Source organism: Saimiri boliviensis, chromosome 9, assembly GCF_048565385.1.
Source record: "Saimiri boliviensis isolate mSaiBol1 chromosome 9, mSaiBol1.pri, whole genome shotgun sequence".
Lineage (NCBI taxonomy): Eukaryota > Metazoa > Chordata > Mammalia > Primates > Cebidae > Saimiri > Saimiri boliviensis.
Genome location: NC_133457.1, coordinates 55,578,929 through 55,601,744, shown reverse-complemented (window position 1 = coordinate 55,601,744; position 22,816 = coordinate 55,578,929). Strand labels below are relative to the sequence as shown.

The 22,816-nt window shown below is 35.2% G+C and overlaps 1 protein-coding gene across 1 annotated transcript in view; it reads right to left on the bottom strand.

The window, feature by feature from the left end:
• Positions 1-4,121: 4,121 nt before the first annotated feature.
• The window catches only part of LOC101040685 (phospholipid scramblase 2), a 38,410-nt gene continuing 19,715 nt past the window's right edge, over positions 4,122-22,816 (bottom strand). Inside the window, exons 7-9 of the mRNA XM_074405909.1 lie at positions 18,860-19,020; positions 17,550-17,613; positions 4,122-5,598 (exon numbers count right to left, since the gene is read on the bottom strand). Of these exons, the coding sequence (XP_074262010.1) occupies positions 18,997-19,020 (24 nt within the window). The 3' untranslated portion in view covers positions 4,122-5,598; positions 17,550-17,613; positions 18,860-18,996. The remainder of the gene's footprint in view (positions 5,599-17,549; positions 17,614-18,859; positions 19,021-22,816) is intronic.

The window sequence follows — 22,816 nt, the reverse complement described above, 5'->3', positions numbered from 1 at the left end:
TTCATTTTTTTTGTTTTGTTTTTTTTTTTTTTTGAGACGGAGTTTCGCTCTTGTTACCCAGGCTGGAGTGCAATGGCACTATCTCGGCTCACTGCAACCTCCGCCTCCTAGGTTCAGGCAATTCTCCTGCCTCAGCCTCCTGAGTAGCTGGGATTACAGGCACATGCCACCATGCCCAGCTAATTTTTTGTATTTTTAGTAGAGATGGGGTTTCACCATGTTGATCAGGATGGTCTCGATCTCTTGACCTCGTGATCCACTCGCCTCGGCCTCCCAAAGTGCTGGGATTACAGGCTTGAGCCACCGCGCCCGGCCATATTTTATTTTTTAAGTTGTTTTTAATATTTGTGGTTTTATATGTGAAGTCTGTCTTTCATCAAATACCAAAAAAGAATTTCAGGAATACAAGTACCAGTTAATGCAGATTGTTATTCCCATGTGACCTTAATCTATTTAAACAAAATTAAATAAGGACAAGATAAATCATCTTAAAATGAAGTTTGAGTAGATATCTATCTCCAGCACCATGATTCTAACAAATTTAGAACAAATCTTTGTGGAGCCAAATTTTCTAATTGGCCCTAACTAGGGTTTTATTATTCTCTGTATTTTCCTTAGGTTGCTTAGAATAAAACTTGGAAAATAAATTAATCTATAAACCTTGTTTCCAGCTCAAAGTTTAAGAGGAGGATTAACAGGGCCTACAAATACATTGAAAATATTGCAGAATTTACTCACATTATTTTGTGGCAAATATTGTATGATCTACTCTCAAATAGATACAAGAGAAAAATTAAACATATAACAAAAAGGCCACAACATACAGGCAAGAGATAAATATTAATAATGACAAAGAAGAAAACATACTTTTGAAAATGTTTACTGCTAAAAACAAGAGTAAATTTTAAATAGCAGGTTTGCATTCCAAAGATACTGACTATGAAGTAAGAGGTGAGGTAAAGAGAAGTAAAGAAACAATCCTAGCAAAAGAGAGGATCATACATACTTGAGTTGCTATTATTGCTATTTTAGTTTAGATGGGTCAGATAGCAACTATGTGTTTGAATTTTTGAGAAACTGCTAAATGTTTTCCAAAGTGGCTACTCCATTTTACAAGTTCTAACGTTCAAGAGGAATGTTGGAGACTTTAGTTAGCAATACGTATTGTATATTTAAAAGCAGCTAGAAGAGAGGATTTGAAATATTTCCTACATAAAGAAATGATGAATACCCAGGGTGATGGATAATTCCAAATGCCCTGGACTTTATCATTACACATTCTCTGCAATTAACAAATACTCACATGTACCACCTGAATATGTAAAATATTATATATCAAATAAATCAACACAAATGTATTGTGTTCCAATTTCTGGTGGTCAGAAGTCTGCAATGGGTCTTCAGGGTTGTGTTTTTCTTGAAGGCTACAGGAATTATATTTTTCTTTCTCTTTTGTTTTACCTTCTGATCTTGTATTCTCTCATTAGGAGTATTGTAATTATATTTGGTCCACACAGATAACAGGATAATTTGCTGTGTTAAAGGATCTTAAGGTCCTTAATGTTATCATGTTTGAAAAATCTCTCTCTTCATCTAGGTTATATATCTACTGGTTCTCTGGATTATGATACAGGTATGTTGGGGAACCACTGCTCTGTTTTCAATAGTTCTCTCTCAGTTCCCCAAAGGAATATCTATCCCACAGGCAGAGTATATAAATCCCGTATCAAATCTCCAAAAGCTCAATACATTAAATTACCTCACCATAAATAAACTTCGTCAGCTTAAATATCCAAAAATCTCACCATGTAAATCTGGTATTGGTTGTGACTATGGGTATGATCCATTATGGGTAAAAATTTCTCTTCAAACTTTAACTTGTAAAACAGGAGAACATTTTACTCTTTTCATAACGCATTGGTAGGGCAGAGATAGTTTCCCTGTTAGAGGCATTTCTGTTCAAAGAGGGAGAAGATAGAATCAAAAAAGGAATCATCAGCCCAAATAATTTTGAAATCCAGCATGTGAGGCTCCACTACATTTTGGCGCCTTGAAATAATCCTCAGTGGCTGTCAGTTTTACCTTCTGGCTTCAGGATTCTTCCCTCTTGTCCTGCAGCTCTGCCCTCAGAATCATTCTTCATTTTTCTTAAGGGGAAGCACATGTTTTCAGCTAAGTAATATTATTACGCAGTTTTCATTTGCAATTCTAGTGAATTTCTTTTATTTCTTCCTTTCCCTGTCATTTGTTCCTCCATTGATATTGCCTAAACTCTTCAGAATCCTTTGTGTGATTGAATACTATGAAATGTTGCTACTTCAGAAACACTAGCAAAAGGTTGTCAGGCCACTCACTTTGCCTTCTCTTCAGAGCACAAGAGCACAATTTCCTGACATTGAATGTGCTAATTTTAGTGTCGTGGGAATTTGGTAAGATGAAAATCTTCTAAATCATCAAGTCCTGATTCCTTTTTGCTAAAAGTTCTCTCAATATTTTTTCTCGCTCTCTTGTTTTTCCACATTGTACCGTAAACAAAAGGAATTTCAACACTTTTCTTGGAATCTCAAATAAAATTCCAAGTTCATGGCTTATACATTTATCTTTCAAAATAACATCGTAGCACAGTTCAGTTAAGCATTCTATCATAATACAGGAAAAATACAGTTTCTTCATGTTTCCTATAACTTCTTCATTTCCTTCTGAGCCCTCACACAGTACTGTTAATAAATATATTTCCACTAACAGTCTTTTAAAGTAATCCAGGATTTTTCTATTATGCTTCTCAAAGTTCTTCCAGCTTTAACTCATTACACAATTCCAAAGCCACTTATGTATTTTTAGGTACTTGCTATAGCAATCAATGTCCCACTTTCAAGTACCAAAATCTGTATTAATTTCCTATTGCTGCTATAACATATCATAACATACTTGGTGGCTTAAAACAATACATATATGATATTAGAGTAATGAAATTAAGAACTCTAAATTGAATCAGCAGGACTCTCTTCTTTGTAAGGGTTCTAAGGAAAGAAAAAATATATTTTGTTTCAGGTTTGTTTTGTTTTGTTATTTTCTGGCCTTACTCATCTTCCAGAGGCTGCTTGCATCCCTTGGTTTATGGACCCCTTTCTCCATCTTCAAAGTCAGCAGCATAGCATCTCCTTCCCTCTTTTACTTTTTGCCTTCTTCCTATAAGGACACCTGTGATTATAGTAAGGCCTCACAGATAATACAAGAAAATTTCTCCATCCTAGGAGCCTAAACTTAAATCACATGCGCACAGTCACTTTTGCCATTTAGGGCAATGTAATTATAACTCTGGGGGATTATGATATGCACATCCTTGGGAGCCATTATTCTATCAATCACATTATGGCTATTGTGACTTCAAGGTAGTGGATTTTCAAGGTTTCTGTAATGCTGAGGAGAAGGTGATGGAAATAGGGTAACTTAAAATGTCACAAAGCTCACTCTTCTTACTGAAAATTTCCTTTTTCTTGAATAAATGCTCTTCAGATTGTTGCAAGTCTTAGGTTAATTTTCCAAGTTCTGAAAATTGACTTGACAGGTTTTACCAGTGTTCTGATTGCTTTTATTGAGAAGCAGATTTTCAGACACTGTTACTCTAAATTTGCATGTAAAATAATCAACATATGTAAGGAAACTATTAGTAGAAAACAAATCAAAATATAGCATTTGTGTGCACTGGTAAGTATACAAACATATAAATGACAAATACACTTTTAAAAAATTCCAATTACCTATTTATCAATTTTTCTATATTTTCAATAAGTATATTGGTTTTATAGAGTGTAATACATGTTGTTATATATGTACATATAAATACATGTTTTTAATGTTTGCTAAGTAATGCTTTGTTGATGTTTTTAACACATCACCAAACAAAAAGATAAAAAGCAATCATGCTGAATAAATTGGTTATCTTTCAATTGTTTTCTCAGAAAATCTCAACTTTAAATTGGTGCTCTATTATTGATTATCTCTAGTTTAATAAAGCAATATACTGATGCTGGTGAACACAAAATACAAACAATTTTTAAACACTGTCACAGTTTACTTTCTATAACAGGAATCTTCAAACAACAGTGATGACCATGCAATTAAATAAAATGTATGATTCACCTGAATCCTTAGAGAGAATAGGTATATTGTATTATGCTTCAGCCACATTAAAGGTTTATTAATTCTGGAGGAAAATTCTGGCTTAATTCATGGAATCTCATACATAAAAAAAGATTTGTAGTTAGTTTAGTGTGGGACCTTATAGATTATTCCTAGTTCAACTCTCATCTCAGTTTAATAGGTCAAAAAGATGGGCCTTAGATATGTCATGTGACATTTAGATTTATTAAAGAAAAAGCTAAAAAGAGAACCCAGATATCCCAAAGAGAAACGGCAGAAGGAACTGTGATGGGTCATGGAAGGAAAGTGGGGAGTATAGATGGAGAAAGTGCATCAGGGCAGGAAAGAAAAGGCCTGTACAGACATATTTTACACAAATGTTTAATTATAAATCAGAAGAAAGATGGAGCTGAAGGCTTTTTTATTCTGCATCTATGTTGTTTATTTCTGTGTTCCCTAGATACAAACATAAATGTGTGCTTCCTAATTTGTAGACTGAAGATCTATGAGGGTCTCTCAGATTTATAATATACTAACTCCAGAAACCTGGGCATATTCTACAAAAAGAGAGCAGGATTTTATTTCATATTAGATAAGTAGCAATGAAGCATCAGTGAGGTTATAGAACCTTTTGCCTGAAGACTACCATTTCTTGGTGCGAGTTATAAAATCTCAATTAGATCAGCAATGAAAAGCACAATATACATAAACAAAGGGGGCTAACAAAGCACTATGTACATAAACTATATACATAAACAAAGGGGAGTTGTCAGTTATGGACATCAACATTTGAAACAGAATAGTTTCTGGAAACTACATGTGGAATGGCTACCTGACAGGTAAGTTGAAACGGTTTGGTCCTCTGTGTGGCCCACAACCCACTGTCTCTCAAACTTGCTGTTAGGAAGAATCTAAGATAGGCAGATCCAAGCAACCACAACAAAAAACATTCCATTCAGAATTTGGAAGGTAATTAGTTCTATGAATACATGCATCTGTTTATAAGTCATTTGCTGAAGGTAGGGAATGGGTGTGACACACAACTGTTAGGTCAGTGCAAATGGGGACCTCTGGGCCAAATCAGGTCAGAACAGGTGAAGGCTTAGCCAGAAAAAATAGTTTGCATCTTTGTTTTTAATTTGAGAGACATTAGCTAAGCTGCACTTTCAGTGTCCTGTCTTTGCTCATTCTTGGCTCTTTTAAGACAGCTACAGCATTGTGCATTTTTATTATTTGCCTGGGCCCAGCAGGCAGTTGAGTCACGAGCCCTGGTTAAAAGATTCAGTTCTGGTCAATATGAGTCATAAAACAAAGCTCTCAGAGACATACAAACACAGAGATATAAGACATCTCCTTTAATCTTCTATTGGCATCAGCATTACCTTGTTCTGCCAATTCTGGCTGGCACCCCGATGAGGAATTTCTCTGAGATAACCTCGTTCACATTGTTCATGCCTAGAAGTCAAGAGTGTGATCTGGCATGAGTAATACTGAACAAGAAAACAAACAGGAATCTGCAGGAATTGCTTAAGAACTCAAGTCTCCAGGGTGCATATGTTAGATTTTTAAGTCACAGATTAGAAAACTGGCCAATGAATGTAGCTGATGCAAATCCCACACAAAGTGTTTTTTTTTTTTTTTAATTTTTTTCTTTATTTCTTATATATGTAAATTGTAACTCCTTTTTCTCCACTCACCTAGCCTGCAGGTTGCTGAAATTCCTGATAAATATAGAGGACAGGGACAGCAACCTAACTGAAGACTGCTATTACTGGTCTTCTCTATCAGTTATTCCATTTGCATCAATAGTATCTATAACACATTACTTATTTAGGCTCCACTAATAGCAGGTATAACTATAAAACAAAGATTATTCTATAAGTCACATAAAGTGGTCGTTCATTTGGTCCACACAAAAAAATTTTCACCCTTAAAACATCTGCTTTCCATCATTTTTTTTCTAGTAAAGAGGTTTAATGTCCAATGACTTATAAATATGATTTGTGTACCTTAAAATATTTTGTCCATTTTCATTATCAGTTTCACTGCCATGTAGCACAGTGTTTGTGTTCAAATAACTCCTATTTTACTTAATAAGGGCCCTAAAGTGCAAGAGTAGTGCCCCTGGCAATACAGATATGATAAAGAGAAGACATAAAGTGCTTCCTTTAAGTGAATAGGTGAAAATTCTCGACTTATATGGAAAAAAATAATATAGATACACACTATAAGACCTACAGTAAGAACAAATCTATTCATGAAATTATAAGGAAGGGAAAATAAATTTGTGTTTGTTTTGTTGCTGTACCACAAACTATAAAAGTTACAGCCACAGGGCATGATAAGTGCTTAGTTAAGACGGAAAAATCATTAAGTGTTTTACACCAGGAAGCACTGAACCTATAGGAAGACTTCAGCAAGGGGTCCCCTGAAATGAATGACATCAAGTCATTTATTTTTTAAGAGGCTGCATCTGTCCATTAAGAAGTTACTGCCACATTTCTAGAAGAGTTAAAGAAGTTAAGGAGAAGGTATGTCATCCAAACATGGCTCTTCAGGAAGAAGATGACCAAAGGAAACTACATTCATAAAAGTGCAAGAGACGTACCAGGACATAAACCATGCAAGGACATATTCACTCTGGTAACTATGTGGCAAGTCATACATAGCGTTTGGTACTATCCACCGTTTGGGGCTTCCACACTGGATGTGGCTTGGATTTCATGCAGACAAGAGGATGGCAACTGTATCTGGAAGTGGGCTGCTACACTTAACAAGTATCTAAAAATGTGAAAGTAGCTTTAGAATTTGGCAATGGGCCAGGCTGAAAGAATTCTGGGGAGTATGACAGAAAAAGTATAGACGCCTTAAACAGATGTTTCATAGAAATATGATGTTAATGACTCTGCTGGTCAGTACTCAGAAGAAATGAGGTTCACAAAGATAAAATAAGTACTATTGAAAATAATACATCATCATGAACAGACTGATGTTAAAAATATGGAGTTAAAGGTGCTGATAGGGTGAGGACTCAGATACAGATGAAGAATCTATTATTTGAAACTGGAGAAAAGTGGATCTTTGTTATATAATCGCAGAAAGCTGAGTTAAATTTTGTGCTGCATTAAAGTTATCATGTTATTCTTTGTAAATTAACAAATATCTTATTAAGTACTGCTTTGAGACAATATAAATACACTTTTAATCCTCAACCTTTCAACCACTGATTATAAAAACTATTAATGCTTTCTTGCTAGAATCAAATTAGTGTCATGATTGCCAACTGAGAAATTATTTTAATTCAATCAATTCTTCTACTTCTAATTAGCTTTTCTGCCATCAAAGGAACATTCTATTTTTTTCCCTATTTCTTCCCGTCTCCCCCGTTTCCTCTCTTCCTTCCTTCCTTCCTCCCATCCATCCATCTGTCAAAATAACTTATATGAAAGTGTCTGATTTTTCTACCTATTGGATTGGTGGTGACGATTGATTTCACTGTCAGACAAAGAACTTCCAAGGAAGTCAAGATAGGCATTCTTTTAACTAATCTTCATTTACCCAAACTATGGAGTTGACTTTTTAAAGTCTCTATAAAACCTATCCATGATGCCAAAATTACACTGAATGTGTGTGGCTAGTACATGAAATGGGTCCCTTTGATTCTCTAATTGTGAGGGTACATCTCCCCTAACAAATTGAGTTCTACACCTACAAAGAGTGATTTGTATTTTTTTCTTAAACCAGTTGATGCAGTATATATACATTAATGTTACAGAAAGCAGGTAAGTATTATTTAATACTTTAATATTAATTTAAAAATATTTTCAGCCGGGCGCGGTGGCTCAAGCCTGTAATCCCAGCACTTTGGGAGGCCGAGGCGGGTGGATCACAAGGGCAAGAGATCGAGACCATCCTGGTCAACAAGGTGAAACCCCGTCTCTACTAAAAATACAAAATATTAGCTGGGCATGGTGGTGCGTGCCTGTAATCCCAGCTACTCAGGAGGCTAAGACAGGAGAATTGCCTGAACCCAGGAGGCGGAGGTTGCGGTGTGCCGAGATTGCGCCATTGCACTCCAGCCTGGGTAACAAGAGCGAAACTCCGTGTCAAAAAAAAAAAAAAAAAAAAAAAAAAAAAAATTTCTACAAGAACTAACCTGAATTCTTTGAACACACTTATTAAAGTTAGTTGGTGGCCAGGTGCAGTGGCTCACACATATAATCCCAGCATTTTGAGAGGCCAAGGCAGGTGGATTACCTGAGGTCGGGAGTTCCAGACCAGCCTGACCAACATGGAGAAACGCCATCTCTACCAAAAATACAAAATTAGCCAGGTGTGGTGGCACATGCCTGTAGTCCCAGCTACTTGGGAGGCTGAGGCAGGAGAATCGCTTGAACCTGGGAGGTGGAGGTTGCAGTGAGCCAAAACCGCGCCACTACACTGCAGCCTGGGCAACAGAGTGAGGCTCCACCCCCCAAAAAAAGAAAAAAAAAAGCTAACTGCTAAAGTTAATATGAAACACTAGACAGTGGTAGTAAAAATCTAGTATTCTAGTATTCTGGACTAAATTACCTTTTTAATGTGTTTTTAAATTCTGGTTCCATTTATACAAAAATAAAACGTGTATCTTTATGGAAGAAAGACAAGGCAGAATGGCAGGTCCACACTTGGCCTTTGTCCCTACATCCAAAGACTGGAAAATAAATAAATGATATAATAATATAGTAGTAGTAGTAGTAGCGGTAATAGTAGCAGTAGTAGTAGTAAACTTCATTTTCAATTTATTTAAAAGAATGCATGCATTTTAAAAATATGATCTTCACTTTTTATTTTAAAAATATGATCTTCACTTTTTATTTAAACAACTGCTAATCTCAGTATCTTCATACAAATGGACTTTGAAAATCTTAAGAACTTTCAAGATTTGCAATACGAATGAATTTACCCTGTAAATTTGAAAGATGGGTAATTCAACAAGTTTACACCATATACCATGTATACAGTTTTAGCTGATGAAGAATATTCAATCACTAGAAGGTACTGTCCATGTTCAAAAAGAACTCTAACTGTGGAATCTATACTAGTTCCTAGAGAACAATTAGTCAAGTTATGGTGCTAAAGAAAAAGGTAAAATTTCAGAGAAGCCCACCATCAGGATTCTTGGAGACTGAAAGAGAGCTACATGAAGGAGGGAACACTTGGTTTAATCTTTCAGGAATGGCTGGAAGGTCTAGGAAAGGCAGTCCAGTCAAGAGAAACAACATGGATAAAATGAGTGAACTTCTTAACATGGCTAACAAGGTATTGGCATAATCTAGCCTTCCTTCACGTCTCACCTCCATCCCTGTCCAGCACTCACAACGCACACAGTAATAGAAAGCTAATGGTCCAGCACCATTGCAGAGGGCAAATGTGACTTCTGTTCATATTCTTTCCTCTGTCTAAAACTATATTCTCCCCAATTCCCTTGTGCCATGCAAACTCTGTCTTAGTTTAAAAGTCACCCACAGGAAGAATTTCATTAAAACTGAGTTCAACATTGCTAATACCATCTATAATATCTTGAACTCTATCAAAACACTTTCCACATGTATGCCTATACTTAAGCACCTTGAGTATAATAATTTTGTTAATTATTGAGACCATTATAACTAACAAAACCACTGGCCCAGAGCAATATCTTTGTACGTATTTATTAAATGACTGATAATCAACTTTCTCTCTTCTAAGTCAATCAATTTTATGTTTTTATAGTGGATCCCCCCTCAGTTCTAATGGAATAAATGCATTTATGTTAGTGACCATCTTTTTCACACACCAAAAAATAGATTTGCAAAAGAAAGAATTTTGCAAATAAAACCACTTCTGCTTGTGATTAGAAACAACAGAGAGAAAATTCTGGCAGTAAAATTTAACAGAAATGTACTTAGAAGTTGCATGGTAGACTATGATCCAATCTACTCTGTAAAGTGTATCTGAAAGATAATTTCTCTAGATTATCTCCGAATGACTACTGTCTATTGGCAATATGTGATTAAAGTTGAAATGTTTCTTAGCACCTGGTTCTCAAAAGAAAATGCAATTTTAGAAAGAAATAAGGCAATGTTTGTTTTCTGTCACTGCCAGACAAAAATAACCTCAATATATTAATGACAACAGACCAGAATCTACAGGCAGAAACAAACTGCAATTAGTAGGCAAGTAGATTTCAAGCACTGGTTTTCCAAATTTAGTTGATTTGCAAATCAGGTAAATTTATAACCTGTCATTAACAGGATATTTTCAGTCACAGAAATAATAATATTAGTTTAAAATTTATAACTTCAGTGCTTGGTTTGCAGGAACAGTAAGTTCAGAGCTCTGTGTTTTGCTTATCATTCTATAGCCCTCCCACCTTATAAATCCTGAGTTCAAATCCTATATTGTTCAGCTATGTTTCATCTGGTTTTATGGTATGACATTGTTACTCCCCTCAGAATATGGCTTCCACATTTTGATGCCATGAGGGTAACAAAAGACAGTCTGTAGCCCAGATGCTAGTCCACACTTCTACGAGATGAGAATCATTCCTTAGTTTGGCATCTTGCATAAAGACTTATTTTCTCTTCTGAGACGATAATCAATATTCATCGTGAGCTTCAGAACGGTTTTATATTGCATTAAAAGTTGCAAAACAGAAATTTAATTTAGCCCAAACATTCCACATTGGCTTTGAGCCACCTCCCTGTGTTTTAAAAACTATTTATCTTTACCAACACACAGCTCTTTTTATTTTCTATGTTTGTACTACCGCAGTAAACTTCTCATGTCCCTGGACCTGCATTAGATCACTAAATCTTCATACTGACCTTATGAGGTAGTGCATTTATTTATTTTGCATTGCTATAAAAGAATATCTGAGGCTGAGAAATTTATTTAAAAAAGGAAATTTGGCCGGGCGCGGTGGCTTAAGCCTGTAATCCCAGCACTTTGGGAGGCCGAGGCAGGTGGATCACAAGGTCGAGAGATCGAGACCAACCTGGTCAACATGGTGAAACCCTGTCTCTACTAAAAATACAAAAAAAATTAGCTGGGCATGGTGGCACGTGCCTATAATCCCAGCTACTCAGGAGGCTGAGGCAGGAGAATTGCCTGAACCCAGGAGGCGGAGGTTGCGGTGAGCCGAGATCGCACCATTGCACTCCAGCCTGGGTAACAAGAGCGAAACTCCGTCTCAAAAAAAAAAAAAAAAAAAAAGGAAATTTGTTTGGCTCATGGTTCTGCAGAATACACATGAAACATAGTGCCAGCATCTGCTTCTGGTGAGGCCTCAGGAAGCTTACAATCAAGATGAAAGGTGAAGGGAACTAGCATGTCACATGGAAAAGGAAGGGGCAAGAGTTTGGAGTGCTGCTAAGAAGACAGGAAGACAAGGGAAAGACTGGAACTCCTTAGGGACTTGGTAAGTGACTGTGACCAAAATGCTGATGGAAATACAAACAGTGAAAGTTTTTAATTGGAAAGGAATTTATTGGGAACTGGAGCAAAGGTCGCCCTTGTTATGCCTTAGAAAAGAACTTAGCTGCATTGTGTCCATGTCCCTGGACTTTGTGGAAGGTTGAACTTAAGAATGATGACTGAGGGTAACAGTGTAAGAAATTTCCGAGCAGCAAAGCATTCAAGATTTATCCTGGCTGCTTCTAATAGACTATGCTTAGATGTGGGAGCAAATAAATGACTTAAGATTGAAATTTATATTTAAAATGGAAGCAAAGCATAAAATTTTGCAGCCTAGCCATGTAGAGAGAAGGAAAAAGCATTTTCAGAAGAGGAATAAAAGAGGGCTCTGGAGCTACCACTTGGTAGAGAGATTATCATGACTAAAAGGAAACCAAATAATCCTTTATTTCTTTATAAATTACCCAACCCAAGGTATTTTTTGGAGCAACACAGACTAATACAGGTAGATACAATTATCAATGACAACTATATTATTGAAAATTGAGGAAAATTAAGGCACAGGGAGAAATAGAGAGCTTGAAAGAGATAGGGCCAGGTGCAGGAAGGTGTTAGGAAAGTCAGGCAGCCATTGCATGGTGGGTAATAACAAGGGCAGGATTAGGGCAGGACTTGGAGAGAACTTCTGTGCACTCTTCTGGCACTTCACAGCATCAGCAGCACTTCATAATTGTGCCAAGAACCATTTTAAATCATTCTATCTTTAAATTATGGCAGCAATTCTCTATTGAGCTTTTTCTAATTACACTAATGTTATAATAGCTCCTTTTGAGCCCAAACTCAGCTAAAACTTTTATATCTAAGTTGTAGAGAGATGCTAATTAACTTGATGCCAAGAGTCCACACAGTGATTTTCTGTAGTTTAACTGCTTCTGTGTTCTTTTTTGTTCCTATCCTCAGCCTTGTCTCCAGTCTACATTTTCACTTTCCCCCATTCCCAAGTTTCCTCCCAAGAGGTGATCAGGTCAGGCAGTCACATCTCTTAGGCTTTTTCTTTCCCTTCCTCTTTATTCTCCCCCTTCCCCACTGACCCATGTACCCAGAAATTCCTTCCCAAGGCACAACACAGCTCCATACCCCAACCATCACAACTCCTCCTCCTCAATGTTACACCCAGTCAAGGATACCCACTGATCCTCCATTCACTGTCACAACCACCCCACAGTGACACAAGGTCCTAGCATGAGGCAAGCACCCAAACTTCTCCTATCTTGGGTTTTAGGCCCTCCTACAGCAGGAAAAGAAACTTCTCCCTCATTGCCTTCCCACTCAGGACAAGTATGCTTGACTTCCAGCGCAGGCGTGGGAGCCGAGGGGTGAGAGAAGGAAGGGCTGTGTAAAGGATGCCCTTTCTCTCTTAGGAAAATAGTAGAGACAATACTCTAAGTAGTTTCTCTTGACTAAGCCACTTAAGGCAAGGGGCCATGAAAGGAGCTTCCTCAGAACTTTCTTACTCTAATATGTTTCTATCCAAAATCATTAGATTTGTCTGCTTGTTCTATATATTTTGCCTGAAAGTTTTATCAGCTCTCTTTTCTCCATCCCACAACTCCCTTCACATAAACATACCCAGACACAACTCAGATTTTTACCCAGCACTGGCCTCTTAGTGAATGCTTGCTACATGACGACATGATTAAAGAAGTAAGTTGGCTAAGACTCCACAGTCTCTGACTTCAGTATTACATTGAATTGGGGTGTGCCGGCTTAAGAGTGAGGCTTAAACCAAAACATCAGGGAATATTCTGTCCCCCATCTCCCACCACCAACTAACAATAATTGAGTGGAAAGAACAGTGAATTACAGCTAAGAATGCTGCAAGATAGAGATTATCTCCGAGGAGCAAACGTGCGGTAAAACCCTCTGGCATAGTAGCCTACATCTTGAACAGACATTATCACTAGAAGAATATGAAGCCTGGGGTGCTACAAAGATAACTGTACAACATACTTGAAAGTAAGCCAAGTTATGGACTAGATAAACACAATTCGCAGGCCAAAAGGTTTACCACAAGAACAGGCAAGCTCATCAAGCATTAAAAAAAAAAAGATTCTATTATCTTCTATCCTGTATATATCAAGATCCATGTGATGCTGTGTCTTAGTGCATCCTATTAGGTGGTACTTGATTTTAATTTATCCCATAACTGATGATGATTACTTTAATCATCTTACTTTAAATTTACTTTAATAGAGTTGGCTGCTAGACAATAACATGTTATGCATTTTCCCTCTGAAATTAAAAGAATTTGGGGAATATAAATTGAAACCATGTATATCAAGATCTTCATAAAATCTTTATTTAATTTATTTACTTATAAGAATGTCTGTATGGACTTACTGTATCCTATTTTATTCAGAAGGTAATAATATTCCTGATTTTGTTGGTGAGAGCCCTTTCACATTCCTTCCTTTATCCTTTTGACATGCCAGCATTCATACTTGAGAATCTCCTTGATTTTCTACAAGTTGTACAAAGCTTATCTTATACCTTTCCCTACCAAAATTCTGGGGTCAACTATTCTCAAAACAACCCCAGTTGCTTTGAGTGGAAAATGGTATCTAGAGGCCAAAATTTAGGTTGGTGGGCAAAATGGTGTGCTGAGATGTGATATGTTTCCTTTGCTTTTTCAAGGTAAGAAAGATGGGCAAAGTGAGCCATTGTTAGGAATGAGTCTAAGACACCGTATCTGTATAAGTCATATCATGCTGAATGAAAAAATTCCTGCAGTAGTAAGGTCTCCACTCAAAGGCGGGTACGGGAAAATGGGGGGCAAGGACAAAAATACTTTTATATAACCCATCTTTATGTTCTAAATCCTTTGGTTCTTTTAAATGCTGCTGTTAAAGTGTGCTAAATTTGATTAAATGCTCTAGGTGAGGTAGAAACAATAGTAAACTAGAATGTGGGTATATCATGGAAGTTAAGCCACAGAAACTATTCTATTACTACCTAACAACATCTGCCATATTTTAGGCATCTAATAATTGTTTTTTTGAAAAAAAATCCTTAAAAGTGTATCATTTTCATTCATTTTTGTCTGCTTTATAGCAAATCCATTAACTTCAAAACTACAGTTATGTCTTGATTGCAAATAAATTTTCTTTACATTAAAAATATATTCTCTTGCCTTCATCTGATTTCTGCTTCTGGAATTCTTATTGTGCATGACTTGAAATTGATATATCTATTCTCTAGGTTTTAGCTTTTTTCTTTACATTTAGTGTTTAATCTTACTTCTGGGAGAATTTCCAAAACCTATCTCTTAGTTTATTGTGTTAGTTATCTACTTTATGCAATCTGTTGTTCCAGTGCCTCCATCATACTTTAAAATATGGTCTTCATATTTTTCAATTTTATTAAAATTTGGCACAACAGAATGTTCTTTTTTTCTCTACGTCTGTTTCCGAAACAAATACACCACCATTTGCTCAAATCTCACTAAGATTCAAATTAAGACTTTTTTGCAATTCCTAGTATTTTATTAAATTGATAATTGTTGATGTTTGATGATTTTTCTATGTGAATATTCAATGCCAAAAAAATTTATCTAGTATTTGAATTTAAATGAGTTCCACAGATAGTGTGCGAATTTTTCCTGACGTCTTTCTTGCAGAGTAGAAGAGGGAAGGAACCATATAGATCAGTTACAGTTTTATTTTGTCTAGCCAAAGATCCGGAATCCTATGCAGAGAGAGAAGAAAGGAAAGTAAGATATGGCTATAAAAGAAATAATGTCAGTACCTCTAATCCTCATGTTGGGTTGGTTTTACATCTGACTGCCATCTTTGCAAGCCTTCCCCTTCTCTAACTGGCCTAACTAAAGTCACATACAAATACCTCCACTTGACTTGGCGTACTCTCTGTACTAAACATATGCTAGAGGTGAGTTCCCTGAGTATACTTCATCATTGGAAAATGGTATCTGATTAATTATTTAGGCTGCTGGGAAGTCATCTAGACATTGCTTTTTCTGTAGCTCCACTGGCCATACCAATGTTCTCATCCAACATTTGTCATTTGGGGCTATTGGCTTTGGTAGAGTTCTGCTGGTATAACATTTATGGGGAGAGTGGCTGTTGGAAAAGTTTGCTGAAGATGAAAGGGATGCCCTTATTTCCTAAGCACACTTTTCCTTTGCATGAAGTAAACTGTGGGTTGGCTGTCTCCTCTATCAATTCAATCTGCCCTACAAAACAGATTACAAATGCCTTTAAGTTTCTGACAGGTGGAAATCCTTGTTTCCAACACTGAAACAGATTTTACTACAAAATATTATATGTCTTTCCCCTTTTTTTAATGCTGAATTTGATTGAAAGTGAGACAATCAAAAATTTAAACTATGACAGGATAACATATCGGACACAACACAAAAATAGAATAATATATACTTGAATGGCTCTGGGCAACTGCACACTGTTCTAAATTGCTGATGGGAATTCATAGAGAAATAAATTCTATGGAGGGTAATTTGAACAGATAATCCACTTTTCAAATCACTTCCAAATATGCACTAAGAAAAATATAAAATATGTATGTCTGTTTATTAATGAAAGCTTACTTGGAATAGCAAAAAATTTCAAGGAAAATGAAAGTCCAATTGTAGGGAATTGTTTGAAGAAGCTATGACATAGCTACTTAATGGCATACTATGCAACTAGTAAAAGGAATGAAAACATCTCTGTGTTCTTATGTAGATTTTCATATATATCTTACCATATAATTTTTCCTTAAAAATTTATAGATCCTTAATATATACAAAATTAAAATTAGAAAATTAAATCCCTAAAATTTGAAAACAAATAAAAATAAATCATTTATTTTTATAAGAAAGTAATTTCATTTTGTTTTTATTTCCAATAGTGATTTAGTTATTTTTTTTTATTTTTTTTTTTGCTGTGCTCTTTTTAAAGGTGGTTTTATAGGAGGTAAATGTGTAGGGTCGAAAATGCCACCTGAATGGATTATTCACAGTTTTTTTAATAACAAAAATAAAATATGCAAAAATTTTATCAATAAATTTTACTTTAGGCATTTCATTTTTTGGCATAAATAACCTAAGACCACACATGAAGTATGCTCTGTAAAGATACGCATATTTTTTATTTAACTTACACCTGATTAATCTTATAACTAACATATTCTAGGAATGATAGAATACAGAAGCTAACCATTCCATGTAGTAATAAATAACTTCAAAAGTGATAACAATACCAAATTTTTGAATGAGTCTGTCTTTTGGATAAAGTCACAGAGTCATGTATTTCTTTATTCACTGAAAACCATAAAAACTGCTAATATTTCATGTAGTCATTACAGTCATTACAGTCATTATAGTACTAGATTAGCTGGTAGGATAAATCAAATATAGTGTGCTTTCCTGAAAATTTTTAAAAAATGCACATTTACTTTTACTTGAGAATACGTATATTAAGTATTTAGTATGGTAAAAGAAACTGAAATTGTGTCCATTTTTAAGTTGTTTTATGAGTATATTAGTATTTGCATAATTTTACATATAAAATAAATTTAACTAGTTTTAAAAAATAAAATATAATTATACATTAAAACTACTTTAATAAGGCTTTAGTTTTTGCTTTGGAAACATAGACTATAATTCAAGTAGTCTTTTAAAGAGTGTTTTGTATCTCAATTTAAAACTTCCTATATTATTTTCTCCAAATATACAAAGAATAATCCAATAAAGTGGACAAAACATTTATAACCCAGTGATAAATAAAATAAATTTTTGAATTTGAAAAGTAAAACTATATACTTAGAGCTACAAGCATCACAGCTTAACTTACACAGGTATAAGTAATTCAAATAAACAAAGAAAAAAACACTGAATTTTTCTTTTAGATAATCCCAATCAATATACGGACTTCAAATTTTCTAGGGAGACTTACATTAATCCACTCTGACACTCTGACATTCCAGTCAATTCCTAGTTCCTTCAAAAAACATGTAGTCCTAGATTTAAAAAAAAAAAATACACAGAAATGAGTTCTCAGAAAGCAGAGATCAATTCTCAGATGTAGAAATGCTAAGGGATCTGATGAAACAAAGCTAATTGTCTGTTAAACAAGAAAAACTAACTATAATAAGTAAATGTGGGGAAGTCTACAGATAAGATTTCTACCTCCAGCTATTTTTATGGAAATTAAATTCTATAATTCCATTTATTGACACCGCATTAACTTAATTAATCTTACGATAATTTATATAAATGTGACTTTTATCCTCCTTGAAATCGTCCTTTTTCAGTCTTTCTTATTTAATGTTTTACAGTCCTTTTCTAGTAATATAACTCTTCACGTAATTAGAATTCATTCCATGTACAATGAATTAAGAAAAAAGTTCCATTTACAACAGCATCAAAAAGTATTAAGTACTAAGGAATACGTTTAACCAAAAAGGTGAACATTCTGTACGCTGAAAACTATAAGACACTGATGAAAGAAATCAAAGAAGACACAAATAAATAGAAAGATACTCTGTGTTTCTGGATTCGAATAATTAATATTGCCAAGATGTCCATATTACTGAAAGGGAACTACAGATTCAATGTAATCCCTCTCAAAATACCAATGAATTTTTCACAGATAAAGAGAAACAAATCGTAATATTTGTATGGAATCGCAAAAGACCCCAAGTAGCCAAGCAACCTTTAGCAACAGAAACAAAGCAGGAGGCATCACACTACCTGATTTCAAAATTTATTATAAAGATATAGTAATCAGAACAGCTTGGTACTGGCATAGAAGCAGACACACTGACCAATGAAACAGAATAGAAAGCCCAGAAATAACCCAAACATTTACAATCAATTGATTTTTGACAAAGGTACCACTACCACACAATGAGGAAAGGATAGTAACCTTAAATAATAGTGTTTTGAAGACTAAATATACATGCAGAAGAATGGAATTTGACCTTTATTAAACACCATATACAAGACTCAAATTTAAATGGATTAAAGACTTAAATGTAAAACCTGAAATTGTAAAACAACTAGAAAAAAATACGGGGGAATTCTCCATGACATTGGCTTGAGAAATGATTTATTTGGTATGACTTAAAAAGCACAGACAGCAAAAACAAAGAGAGACAAAGGGAATGGCCTCAAGTTAATAAGCTTCTGCACACAGCAAAGGAAGCAATGAACACAGTGAGGAGACAGCCCACAGACTGGGGAAAATATTTGCAAACCATGTACCTGATAAGTGACTATATCCAAAACGTATGTTGAACCATTTTTGTTTCTCTGGGATAAATCCCACTCAGTCATGATGAATGATCTTTTTGATGTATTGTTGAATTTGACTTGCTAGTATTTTGTTAAGGATTTTTGGATCAGTGTTCATCAGGGAGATGCACCTGTAGTTTTTAAAAATATGTCTTTGTTTGGATTTGGTATTATGGTAGTACTAGCTTCATTGAATAAGTTTGCATGTATTCCCTCCCACTCTATTTTTCAGTAGCTTGAGCAAGATTGATATTTAAATGTTTGGTAAAATTCAGCACTGAAGCCATCAGTTCCTAAGCTTTTCTTTGCTAGGTGACTTTTTACTACAGCTTTGATCTCATTATTTATTGTCTGTTGAGATTTTAGATTTCTTCATGGTTAGATCTTGGTAGATAATATGTGTCTAGGAATTTATCCATTTATTTTAGGTTTTCCAATTTATTGGCATATAGTTGGTGAAAGTCTTCTTTAATGATCCTTTGAATTTCTGCAGTATCAAAGTGTCTCCTTTTTCATCTCTGATGTTATTTATTTGGGTCTTTTCTCTGTTTTCTTAGTTGATCAGGCTAAAGGTTTGTTGATTTTCTCTCTCCAAAGAACAATTTTTACTTTGTTAATCTTTTATATTTTTAAAATTTCAATTTTTTTGCTCTGAACTTTATTATTTTTCTCCAACTAATTTTGATTTTGATTTGCTCTTGATTTTCTAGCCCTTTAAGATTCATTGTCAGATTATTTATTTGAACTTTTTCTACTTTTATTGATATGGGTGCTTAATTCTTTTTTTTAATGCATTTTAGGTTTTGGGGTACACGTGAAGAACATGCAAGATTGCTGCATAGGTACACACATGGCAGTGTGGTTTGCTGCCTTCCTCCCCTTCACCTATATCTGGCATTTCTCCCCATGCTCTCTCTCCCCAACTCCCCACCCCTCATCCCTCCCCCATTTTCCCCCAACAGACCCCAGTGTGTAGTGCTCCCCTCCTTGTGTCCATGTGTTCTCATTGTTCAACACCCACCTATGAGTGAAAACATGCAGTGTCCGATTTTCTGCTCTTGTGTCAGTGTGCTGAGAATGATGGCTTCCAGGTTCATCCATGTCCCTACAAAGGACACGAACTCATCGTTTTTGATGGCTGCATAATATTCCATGGTGTATATGTACCACATTTTCCATGTCCAGTCTATCATTGATGGGCATTTGGGTTGGTTCCAGGTCTTTACTATTGTAAACAGTGCTGCAATGAACATTCATGTGCATGTGTCCTTATAGTAGAACGATTTATATTCCTTTGGATATATACCCAGTAATGGGATTGCTGGGTCAAATGGAATTTCTATTTCTAGGTCCTTAAGGAATCGCTACATTGTCTTCCACAATGGTTGAACTAATTTACACTCCCAACAACAGTGTAAAAGTGTTCCTATTTCTCCACATCCTCTCCAGCATCTGTTGTCTCCAGGTTTTTTAATGATCACCATTCTAACTGGCATGAGATGGTATCTCTGTAGTTTTGATTTGCATTTCTCTAATGACCAGAGAGGACACAAACAGATGGAGAAACATTCCATGTTCATAGTTAGAAAGAAACAATATTGTGAAAATGGCCATACCAGCCAAAGTAATTTACAGATTCAACGCTATTCCCATCAAGCTACCAATGACCTTCTTCACAGAACTGGAAAAAAACACCTTAAACTTCATATGGAACCAAAAGAGAGCCCGCATAGCCAAGTCAATTCTAAGCAAAAAGAACAAAGCAGGAAGCACCACCCTACCAGACTTCAAACTATACTACAAGGCTACAGTACCAAAACAGCATGGTACTGGTACCAAAACAGAGATATAGACCAATGGAACAGAACAGAGGCCTCAGAGGCAGCACAACATATCTACAACCAACCAATCTTTGACAAACCTGGAAAAAACAAGCAATCGGGAAAGGATTCCTTGTTTAATAAATGGTGTTGGGAAAACTGGCTAGCCATGTGCAGAAAGCAGAAACTGGACCCCTTCCTGATACCTTACACTAAAATTAACTCCAGATGGATTAAAGACTTAAACATAAGACCTAACACCATAAAAACCCTAGAAGAAAATCTAGGCAAAACCATTCAGGACATAGGCATAGGCAAGGACTTCATGACCAAAACACCAAAAGCATTGGCAACAAAAGCCAAAATAGACAAATGGGACCTAATCAAATGCCACAGCTTCTACACGGCAAAAGAAACAGTCATTAGAGTGAATCGGGTGCTTAATTCTATAAACATTCTTCTTAGTACTGCTTTTGCTGTGTCCCATAGCTTTTGGTATGTTCTGTTTCCATTATCATTTGTTTCAATTAACTTTTCAATCACCTTCTTAGTTTCTTTATTACCCACTAGTCATTTACAAGCATATTGTTTAATTTCTATGTGTTTGTATAGTTTCCAAAATTCCTCTTACTGATTTCTAGTTTTATTCCATTGTGTTTAGAGGAGATATTTAATATAATTTCATTTTTTAAAGAATCTTTAATACTTTTTTGTGGCCTAACATAGTTTTGAGAATGAGCCATATGCTAAGGAGACAAATGTGTAGTCTGTAACCACTGGATGAAATGTTCTGTAAATATCTATTGGGTCCATTTGGTTTATAGTGCAGATCCAATTTGATGTGGGTTTGTTGTTGTTGTTGTTGTTGTTGTTGTTGATTATCAGTCTGGAAGGTCTGTCCAATGCTGAAAGTAGGGTGTTGAAATAGTCCACAGTTTTTATTGTATTGGGGTCTCTCTCTCCCTTTGCCTCTAATAATATTTGCTTTCTATTACTGGGTGCTCCAGTATTGGGTGCATATATATTTACAATTGTTGTATCTTCTTGCAAAATTGACCCTTGCATCATTACATAATGACTTTGTTGTTTATTTTCATAGTTTTTGTCTTGAAATCTATATTGTATAATATAGGTGCAGCTACTCCTGCTCTTCATTTTCATCGAATATTTTTCAATTTCTATTTTCAGTCTATGTGTGTCTTTATAGGTGAAGTGTATTTCTTGAGGGAAACAGATTATTGGGTCTTGTTTTCATTTTGTTTAGTTTTTCTCCATTAAATCATCCTATGTCTTTTGATTGGAGAGTTTAGTCCATTTATATTCAATATCATTAATGATAAGTAAAGACTTACTCCTGACATTTTGTTATTTGTTTTCTGGGTTTTTTTGTGATCTTCTCTTCCTTCTTTCCTTCATTCTTGTTGTTCTCTTTTAGAGAAAGTTATCTTCTCTGGTGGCGTGTCTTAATTTCTTGCTTTTGATTTTGTATATATCTTTTCTATGTTCTTGATTTCAGATTACTCTAAGGCTGGCAGATAAAATCTTACAACTCACTATTTTAAACCCATGGACACCTAACACTACATAAACAAACAAAGAGAAAAGTACTAAAAACTCTACACTTTAATTTCACCCTCCCACTTTCAAATTGTTGTTGTTTCTATTTGTATGTTAGAATACTGTCTATGGCTTAAACATTTGTTGTGGTTTTTATTTTTAATAGGTTCATCATCTACTTAACATCTGACTAGTTTGCATACTATAATCACAGTGTTATAATATTCTGTGTTTATCTGTATACTTACTAGCGAGTTTTATACCTTCAGATAATTTCTTGTTGCTTGTTAATGTATACTTTCAGATTGAAGAACTCTCTTTAGCATTTCTTGTAGGACAGGTCTAGTATTAATGAAATTCCTCAGCTTTTGTTTGCCTGGAAAAGTCTTTATTTCTTTTTCATGTTTGAAAGATAATTTTGTTGAATATACTACTCTATGATAAAAGTTTTTTTTTTCCTTTAGCACTTTAAATATGTAAAGCCACTCTGTTCTGGCCTGAGAAGTCTGCTGCCAGATGTATTGGAGCTTGCTTTTATATTATTCGGGTT